This window comes from Impatiens glandulifera, chromosome 2 (assembly GCF_907164915.1).
Source record: "Impatiens glandulifera chromosome 2, dImpGla2.1, whole genome shotgun sequence".
Taxonomy (NCBI): domain Eukaryota; kingdom Viridiplantae; phylum Streptophyta; class Magnoliopsida; order Ericales; family Balsaminaceae; genus Impatiens; species Impatiens glandulifera.
The window spans coordinates 4659695-4669738 of NC_061863.1; the positions used below are offsets into that span (position 1 = coordinate 4659695).

The window sequence follows — 10044 nt, forward strand, 5'->3', positions numbered from 1 at the left end:
GCTCTGATACCAGTTGTTAGGATTTGTATCTCCCAAATCCGACCAGCTTGAAACAATCTGTAAAAACACAAGAAAGAAGAACACAAGAACACACAGATTTATAGTGGTTCACTCAAATTGAGTTACATCCACTTCAGACACCACCAGATTTCACTATGAAGAAAAAGAATGAATACAGAGTTTTTGTCTCACACTTTATCTCTCTAGAATTATGTCTACACCCTGTAAACCCTTAATAATAACATATTTATAGGGTAAACATTCAGGTAATAAACCTAAATAACTTTGGTCAGGCCCAAGCCCAAAACCAAAAAAAGAAAACCCAATAAACTCTAATTAACAATGTAGAGTTTATTATAAGTGTAGGCTCCATAACTCAACAACATCTTTGTCAAGGATAGCCTTGCCAACGATGTCGTTAAGAAGCTGAAACCCAGCTCTTAACGATGATTTTGCTCCATGATCATCCACAGGGATGGGAGAGCAGGAGAAGCGCTGAGACATAGCAACCTTGTTCTCAGCAGAGGGAGAGAGATCGGAAAATCCCTCTCTTGGAAGTTCACAACACCGTGCGAAGTCTTCTTTGTTGAACATGAATGTGGTGCCCTGCACCCTAGATTCGATGATGGTACCCCGATATTGGTTACCTCTGAATATCCTTGCGTTCTGAAAGAACTCAAGGACAATTTCGCCAAAGATGATATGTCGGTCATCAAGGAAAGGTCTCAGCCCTGATCTTTCGATGGATTTGAGCATTTGGTAGACTTCCAAATATTCGGTGTTAAAAGCAGATTCGAAGTCTATTTGAAGAACATTTTGAAAGGATGGGAGGCTCATGTTATTAGATAGATGAAGATGATTTTAAGAGTGAGTTATTCATTTGATATTTGCTTCATTATATAATGAGCCTTCTATTAAGAGCTCACCTTTATTTCCTTTGGACAAAGGAATCTAGCTGTCTACCCTATGTGTAGGTAGTTACCGTTGGAGAGATGTAAGTCATCCAGTTGGACAGTTTTCTGAGATGGTTTTGATAATGAATGGATAAATCTAAGTTCATGTATATATATATATAAGTATTAGTCGTATCAATTATATAAATATATATAGAGAAATCTACATCTTAAGTGGTGTAGTGGTTAAGTGTTCATTTTATATAATAAAGATCACGAGTTTGAATCTTATCCGGTGCAAATTTATAATAATTGGAGTTTTATTATTTGTGTTAGTCTGAAGTGGTGCGAGAGAAAAAGAGTCAAATGGCATTTGGACAGTCGGTTGTTGACGGACATAGCACATGACAAGCAAAAGCCTGAAGTGGCTGACATCTTCACGAAGCCACTTCCCGAGTATAAGTTTTCTTACCTTAGATTATTTTAGGATTGTGTGATTAAGTTATGAACTCATTTAGTTTTGATAATTTAGTTTAAATAATCAAAAAGGGAGAAATTTTTAAATTGTTATTAAGTTATGAACTCACCTGGTTTTGATAATTTAGTTTAAATAATTAAAAATAAGAAAATGTTTAATTGTGATTAAGTTATTAACTTACCTAGTTTTGATAATTTAGTTTAAATAATAAAAAATAGAGAAATTATTGAATTCTAATTAAGTTATGAACTCACTTGGTTTGATAATTTAGTTTCAATAATAAAAAAAGTAGAAATTGTTGAATATTGATTAAGTTATGACGATGAAGAAGAGTACCAATTGTCACAATGCTCGTGTTCGTGCTCAGGTGGTGTCCGTCGAAGATCGTCGTTGTGGTTGTCTGTCGATCGCCGCCGTTTAGAGAGGAGGAGAAGAGCGGGAAGAGAGAGACTGGGAGAAAAAAAATGAAAAAAAGATCGAAATTATATTAAATAGTAAGAATATTATGGACTTTTCATAGACCTTCCCTTCGCGTGACGATCCTCCCTTTCGCGTTACGCGAATAGAGTATTTTCCATGGTTTTAAAGACCGTTTCGGTCATCAACCCGGTTTTTTAGGCGAACTTCGGTCCAACCGGTCCAACCGGTCCAACCGGTCCAACCGGTCCAACCGGTTGAACCACTGGTTGAACCGGAACCAATAAATAAAAAAAAAATTTATTTAAAAGTAATACTAATAAATTACAATTGCAAAATATTAAACTTTTACTTTTTAACTTAACCATTATTATATTTTTTAAATTTTAATTTATTGTCTTATCATCTTCTCCACTCCCACTGTTGTCTCAATTATTATATTTTTATAATTTTAATTTATTTTCTTATCATCTTTCTCCAATGTTGTCTTCATTATTATATTTTTTTAACTTTAATTTATTGTCTTATCATCTTTCCCATTGTTGTCTCTCTCTCAATATCATTTTCAGGCTGAAGATTCACGATTTTATATTGTCTGATCTTCCAGCAAAAGGTAAGATTATGCTCAATCTCCATCTTAGCTTAATAGATTTATTAGAGTCAATCTCCATCTTAGCTTAATAGATTTATTAGAGGAAAGATAAAATCAGACGAAGGAGCACACGGAGAATGACAAAGATCAACTAAACTTTAACAGATCTGATCAGACGAAGGAAGACGACATAGAATCCGATTAACAGGATCGACTAACCTTGATCTGATCAGACGAAGTGAAAACATCTGATCCTCTTACTGAAAAATGATTTGAGCTGAGATCGGAGCCGAAGTCTCCTCTCCTCACATATCCATCAGAACAGGGTAACCTTTCTAATCGGAATTTTCCGGCTCTATTTTTCGGTCGGACCGGATTATGACCGGTTCGAAAGGTTAGCGTATATAAGTCAAAGATGCGGTGCGAGTCGAAGAGGCGTTTATGCGAAAGTTGCAGCATCCGAAAATATCTCGCAAGTGTCAGATTTCGACGATTGCCTAGTGTTTTTCGGGCGGAAACGTTTAGGGGCTCAAAATCGCATTTTTTATTAGTTTCGGGTGTTTTTTTGCAATTTATTAAAAGTTGTTTATTTCTTTTGCAAGCTAGGGTTTGAGTATTTAAAAGAATCTTAAAACACTTTGTTAGGGAAGATTATTAATCAGAAAACGAGGTTTCCTCAATATCTATCAACTTTCGGTATTCGTAAGAATCAACGAATCTTGATAAAGGTTCATCCTAGCCACGCACGCTGCATCAGTTGGTATCAGTTTCCAGTCGACCCTGAGGTATGCCGCCCCGAAGACAGCCGCGCAACCCTACCCCTGGTGCTGATGATGGTGACCTTGCTGAGTTGCGACGTGAAAACGCTGAGTTTCGCCGTGATAACGACGATTTGAGGCGGCAGGTTGAATGGTTGACGCAACGGATGGATGCATCTATGCACATGCACCACCCTGAAGATGATGTTACGATGACAGATGAAAACCCTCTCGGTGGTCTTCGGAATCGATCCCCTGAACGCCCCAATCATCGCTGGGAGCAGACTTTCAGGGTGGACATCCCTAAGTTCGATGGTAGTCTACCACCGGAAGAGTTTATTGATTGGCTTTCTCAGGTTGAAGAGATTCTGGATTTCAAGGAAGTTCCTGCAGATCGTCGTGTACCCCTTGTTACGATCCGCTTACATGGTCGTGCACAAGCATGGTGGCAGCAGTTGAAACAGACACGTGTTCGTCATGGTAAGGCAAAGCTCACGAATTGGGACAAATTCAGGAAGCATATTAGGGCTGCGTTTCTACCATATAATTACGAACGTAACCTGTACCAGCGGTTCCAGAATCTTCGTCAGGGTTCTCGTTCCGTGGATGACTATTCCACTGAGTTTTACACCTTTGTGGCTCGTGTTGACCTGTCTGAGTCCCCTCTCCAGTTGGTTTCTCGCTATATTGGTGGCCTTCGCCTCCAGTTGCAGGATATTTTGAATATGTTTGATCCCTTGACTGTTTCTGAGGCACATCAGCGTGCTTCACAGGCTGAGAAACAGCTAGCCAGGCGCGGTTCGGGTAGCTTTGGAAAACAGGTTGTCCCCACTAGTGGCATTGGTTCTTCTTCCCAGCCGGCCCATCCCACCCCAGCCCCCCTCGCAGCACTACAGCCCCCCCGCAGGGACGTCCCGGTGGCTTGCGTTGTTTCAATTGTGGTGAAGTTGGCCATCGCCAAGCAGAGTGTCGCAACCCAAAGTCCACCAATCGTGGTCTTTTTACTGAGGTGGAGGATCCTGACTCTGCTCTTCCTTCAGATTCAGCCCCAGTGTATGATGTTTATGATGATGAGGCAGCGGAGGAGTATGTTTCTGGTGATGTTGGCCCCCTTTTGGTGATTCGTCGATCATGTTTAACCCCTCGTGCTCCTGACAACGAGTGGTTACGTAATAATCTGTTCCATTCCACTTGTACCATCGGTGGCAAAGTTTGCACCTTCATCATTGATGCTGGGAGTTGTGAGAATGTGATTTCTGAGGTTGCAGTTTCGAAGCTGGGTCTGTCCACTGAACCTCACCCCAAGCCTTATCGTCTGTCCTGGCTGAGTCAAGATTGTGTTGATGCCAAATCAGCCCAAAAAGGGTGCTGCCCCCACTCATCATGCGCCCCCCCTACCACCTTGTTGTCTCGGGGTCCTTTTCAGACCGCCATGGTCGAATCGGGCATGGTGTTTGCTCCATTTTGTTCGCTGATTACCTGTGGTGCTAGTTCTGAGGTGCCTATTCCAGTGCAGCCGCTGTTACAGGAGTTTGCAGATGTTTTTCCTGAGAATCTGCCTTGTGCCTTGCCTCCTTTGCGTGATATCCAGCATCACATTGACTTGGTTCCAGGTGCTGCCCTACCCAACCGTCCTCATTACCGCATGAGTCCCAAAGAACATGAAGAGTTGCATAGACAGGTGGAGGACTTGCTGGCTAAGGGACACATTCGAGAAAGCCTTAGTCCCTGTGCTGTCCCGGCCCTTCTTACCCCAAAAAAGGATGGGTTCCTTTTCCGTGGTGTGCAGCTGTGCATTCCAGATTGCAGCCTGCGTTTGAGGATGATTCAGGAACTCCACAAAGAAGGCCATGTTGGGCGTGATCGTACCTTCCAGCTTCTTGCAGCTTCTTATTTCTGGCCTTCGATGCGCAAAGAGGTGGGGCGTTTTGTTGCTCGTTGTCGTGTTTGTCAGTTGGCTAAGGGCGCTTCGACTAATGCCGGGTTATACTTGCCTCTGCCTATTCCCACTCAACCATGGTCTGATGTCAGTATGGATTTTGTCCTTGGGCTGCCACGTACCCAGCGTGGTTCTGATTCGATTTTTGTGGTGGTTGACCGATTCTCGAAGATGGTTCATTTCATTCCCTGCAAGAAAACTTCTGATGCTGTGGCTGTTGCACAGCTTTATTTCAGGGATGTGTATCGCCTTCATGGACTTCCTGCCTCCATAGTTTCTGATCGGGACACTCGCTTTGTGAGTCACTTTTGGAGGAGTCTTTGGCGTTTGGTTAATACTCAGCTGAATTTTAGCAGTGCCTATCACCCGCAAACTGATGGCCAAACTGAAGTTGTTAATAGGTCTTTGGGGAACCTTCTGCGCAGTTTAGTTGGGGATCATCCTAAGGCTTGGGATCTGAAGCTGCCTCAGGCCGAGTTTGCTCACAATCATGCTGTTAATCGCTCCACTGGTTTCAGTCCTTTCCATGTGATTTACGGGCTGTCTCCGCGTGCTCCTCTTGATTTGTTAGCGCTGCCCAGCAAGGTGCGTCCTCATTCCACTGCTGCGGATTTTGTTGGTCAGTTGGCTCAGGTTCATCAGACCACTCATGACCGCTTGGTTGCTGCTACTGCCAAGTACAAGGAGAAGGCTGATTCGAGAAGGCGTGCTGTTGATTTTGAAGTTGGTGACTTTGTGTGGGCTATTCTGACTAAGGATCGTTTTCCAGCTCATGAATATAGCAAGCTTGCTGCTAAGAAGATTGGTCCTGTTGAGATTGTGGAGAAGATCAACCCCAATGCTTATCGTTTACGCCTTCCCAGCCATGTGCGTACCTCTGATGTGTTCAATGTGAAGCATCTTGTTCCTTTTGTGGGTGAGTCTTCTTCTGATGAGGATGATGCGGTTCCAGATTCGAGGACGAATCTTTTCTACCCTGGGGGGAATGATGCGGTGCGAGTCGAAGAGGCGTTTATGCGAAAGTTGCAGCATCCGAAAATATCTCGCAAGTGTCAGATTTCGACGATTGCCTAGTGTTTTTCGGGCGGAAACGTTTAGGGGCTCAAAATCGCATTTTTTATTAGTTTCGGGTGTTTTTTTGCAATTTATTAAAAGTTGTTTATTTCTTTTGCAAGCTAGGGTTTGAGTATTTAAAAGAATCTTAAAACACTTTGTTAGGGAAGATTATTAATCAGAAAACGAGGTTTCCTCAATATCTATCAACTTTCGGTATTCGTAAGAATCAACGAATCTTGATAAAGGTTCATCCTAGCCACGCACGCTGCATCAATAAGTCAAAAGCTGAACCGCCTATTCCACCGTTTTGCGGTCAGACCGGTTGGACCGACGGTCTAACCGCGTATTTCAAAACCTTGATATTTTCGTTAAAAAAAATTAAGTGGTCACCAGCGCAATTTAATTTATGCATTGTCACCAGCGCGTTTAAGACCCTTTTTAGAGTCATTGCGTCAAATTTTCCAAATTTATCCCTTTAAATTTTTTATATTGAAATTAAAAAGTTTAACAGTCACAAAATCCAAAATAAACTAGCTTTAAGAGAGAACAAAATATATTTATTTATTTATTTTTTTTTTATTTAGTTGTACTATTTTTTCTTAAAATTAGTTTTAATATAAATATTAGAGAACCTATCAACGATTTAAAAAAGAAAAAGATGGAAATCTCAACCATAGAACGCGCCTTCATCTTCTTCTCGTTTCTCTGTTCTTGTGGAAACGGCGATCAGAATGGCGGCACAAAAATCTATGAGGTCATCGAAGCTGTTTACTTTCAGTTTGCTGCTCAGATAACTGCTTATAAACCTATTTCTTCCACTTCAAGGTCTAGTTTCTCATTTCCTCCACATTTATATACATTCCGTATTTCTTTTGCCAGTTTGTAGTGCGATTAGCTTTGAACCTTTAATCTGTCAATCATCTATGCGCGAGAAATTCGATTTCCTAGTTTGAATAGTAGAATTCACCGGCAAAAACTGTCTAATTAGGGTTTGATCCATACAGATAGATAGCCGTCGACTAGGAATTGTTAGAGATTAGTCAGTAGTTCAGTAATTTGATTATTGTTCAAAGCATGTTTACTGTAAGCATGGCTAAGTTTGAAGACTGACAAATCCACTAACTTATGTAAAAGATTGTGGATGAAGACAACTAGCTGTTAAAATCATATGGTGAATCTTGTATTTTGGTTGAAATGTTAATTGAAATTCTCAAATAACCAGAGGCTTTTGCTACTAAGCTTTCAAATGATTCTTCATAGGTCTTCTTTTTGTTGGTTAGGTTTTAAGGAATGATAATAATATTGATGATTGATCAAAAGGAGGAAACAACATTAGTTCTCTTGACGAGTAAAACGCGACGTTTCCTTCCAATCCATGAAGTTAACCATGGAGGATCACCTGAAACAATCATATATCCTGCACTTGTGTACAGCTTTAGGGCACCTATGTCATCTTCATAAGCCCTTAGAACTAGATATTTGAAACCCCAAACAGTTGATAGAATGTCACAACCTTTTAGCAAAGCTGTAGCTATTTTCATCCTCCTGCACATTGTTTTGTAAACAAAGCTATCCATTACATTACATTACATATCAATCTATTTGCATTTCATGGTTATTATATATAGAGAGATTGAAACTACCTGAAAGTGGATAAAACTGCAATTCCAGAAACATAAAGATATTCATTTACTCTTTCAGGTAGATGCTCAAGAACTGTATAGTCTCTTTGAACGGTGACATCTACAACGCCTACGAGCTCTTCGGGTGAATTTTGATCTCGCTCTGCGACTAAGCATGCGTATCTGTTCCCCCCAAGCCAACAATGATCAAACAATCCAGGTATTTTTTATGTTTCTCATCTTTATTGTTTATGGAAATTTTGATTATCTGAGTAAATTGACTAAAATATTCTTAGTATTTAACATTCTAAGATGTTATAAAGAATGGCATAAAGATATTTTAATACTATAAGGGATGGTTTTCAGAGCCTTGACCACATAAGATGTTCTAGATAAGAATTGAAACTGTGATATTTGCTCTTTTAGGAACCACTATGGTCAATTGAACTATTTTAGTTAGATAATCTCAAACAAGATTTTAATTTCATAATCAATTCTTTTTTCTAAATAACTAATATCAAAATATAAAAAATACACTTTTTTTTATAACATTATTAAACTATTAAATACAATTGATATGTTAATCATTTAATCCAATGTCCAACACTTTTTTTTTCATATAAGCCAAACTATTTCCAAATAACCCTACATCAAAGAAGCTGGTTATTCCCAAATAATATATTGCAAATCAAAAAATTTAATATATCTATAATTGATGACTAGATTATTTTTAAAAATGTTTCGACTTGCAGTCTACCAATCTGCTAAATGAGTTTCCTAGATTGTTACATTTAATCTCAAATAACCCAAATAAAAAACAATATCTCAAATCATTTGATAAATGATGAAATTAAATCAAAATAAATAAAGTCTATATCATCATTTGATGATTGTGAGGTGTAGTTTCTATGTGGGTTACCTGTTTGAAGCTGAATTCCGGAGTCTGTATAAAAGGGCTGAAAGTACTTCAGCCTACAATACATTAGATGAAAATTCAATACAATTTTCAAATAAACCCCAAAATCTGATCAAGAAAGCTTAAGAGAATTAACCTGAAAGAATTGAAGGAAGAAATCATCAAATAGAAAAACAGGGACATGAAACGCTTGGGCTTGAACTTGAGCAACACTATTCAATTCAACTTGGTCTTTCTCATCTAATCTCCTCACTCTCCATCCATACTCTCTTACCAAATACCCAAATTGCCCTTCTTCATCATCATGGTCTTCGTCGTCGGTACCGACAGTTCCGACGACGAGGCCTACTTCCTTGTGTTCCGAGCTGTTGCTGCTGCGGGACACTGTATATATTTGTCTCTTCCAAGCTAATTGTCTTGAAATCTTGGAATCTTGAAATCTAGGAAAATCAAGAACTGATGATCTGTTCTTATGAAAACCACCAGATGTTTCTCCACTGGTGAGTACTGTTTTTGAAATGACATGGATGATGTTTGATTGTATGCTAGCCATTTGCGTAGCTAGTTAAAGTTGTTATGCTTTCATCCACATTCGAGTAGTACCTATTCCTTTCTTCTTCTCTCTCATGAATAAAATGTGGAGATTTGTATTAAAGAATACCAATTTCTATATTTACAAGAGAGAGTGGTGGAGAGTAAGAGAATCGTGGATAAGATGTGAAAATTGAGTGGTGCACCAACTTAGGGGGAAATTTGATGAAATGGCCCCCATAACAGGGGAAATTCCAAAAAGGGCCCCCGCCTACTAAAGTTGGCAAAAAGGGCCCTTTTGCCCCGCGAAATGTCGGAAATACCCCTTCGGCGCCATTTCTTACGCTCAAAGACGCGAATTATCAATCACGCGATTTAATCTAAATCGCGGTGATGAACTCACGCGATTCAGATTAAATCGCGTCCATGGTAAATCGCGTCTTTAGTCGTATATATAATTTTTCGGCCCTAATTTAAAACAAAACCACCCCGATTCTCCCTCCCACTCCGACTTCCAAAACCACGTCTTCTCAACTGCCGACTTCCTTCAACATCGATCAAGATCATCGTTCCTCAACATCGTTCCTCGTCCAACATCTTCGACTTTCCACCGTCTATTCGACATCATCGTCTTTCCACCGTCTTTTTGACATATTCCGGTGAGTTTAGGGCTTAAGAGTTAGGGTTAGGTTTTGATGTGTATTATTCCGTTTATATTGATTTATATTGATGTATTTAGGGTTTAGGGTTTGGTTCTGGTTTCGTTTATGTGTGTAAATGCTTTTAGGGTATATGACGAGTATTGTATCAGTGTTCTTATTCTGCATGCATGCATTTCACGC

At 39.7% G+C, this 10044-nt stretch overlaps 1 protein-coding gene across 2 annotated transcripts; it reads right to left on the minus strand.

Annotated features, from left to right (window-relative positions):
* Positions 1–7291: 7291 nt before the first annotated feature.
* On the minus strand, positions 7292–9324 carry LOC124926437. Of its 2 annotated transcripts, none has more exons than XM_047466664.1 (4): positions 8808–9324; positions 8675–8727; positions 7777–7938; positions 7292–7702 (listed from the first exon to the last, which is right to left on the minus strand). In XM_047466664.1, the coding sequence occupies exons 1-4, from the start codon at positions 9222–9224 to the stop codon at positions 7447–7449; spliced, it is 888 nt and encodes a 295-aa protein (XP_047322620.1). In that variant the 5' UTR covers positions 9225–9324; the 3' UTR covers positions 7292–7446. The 2 variants fall into 2 exon arrangements, with proteins under 2 accessions (XP_047322620.1, XP_047322621.1); XM_047466665.1 differs by having other exon boundaries at positions 7292–7678; positions 8808–9322.
* Positions 9325–10044: the final 720 nt, after the last annotated feature.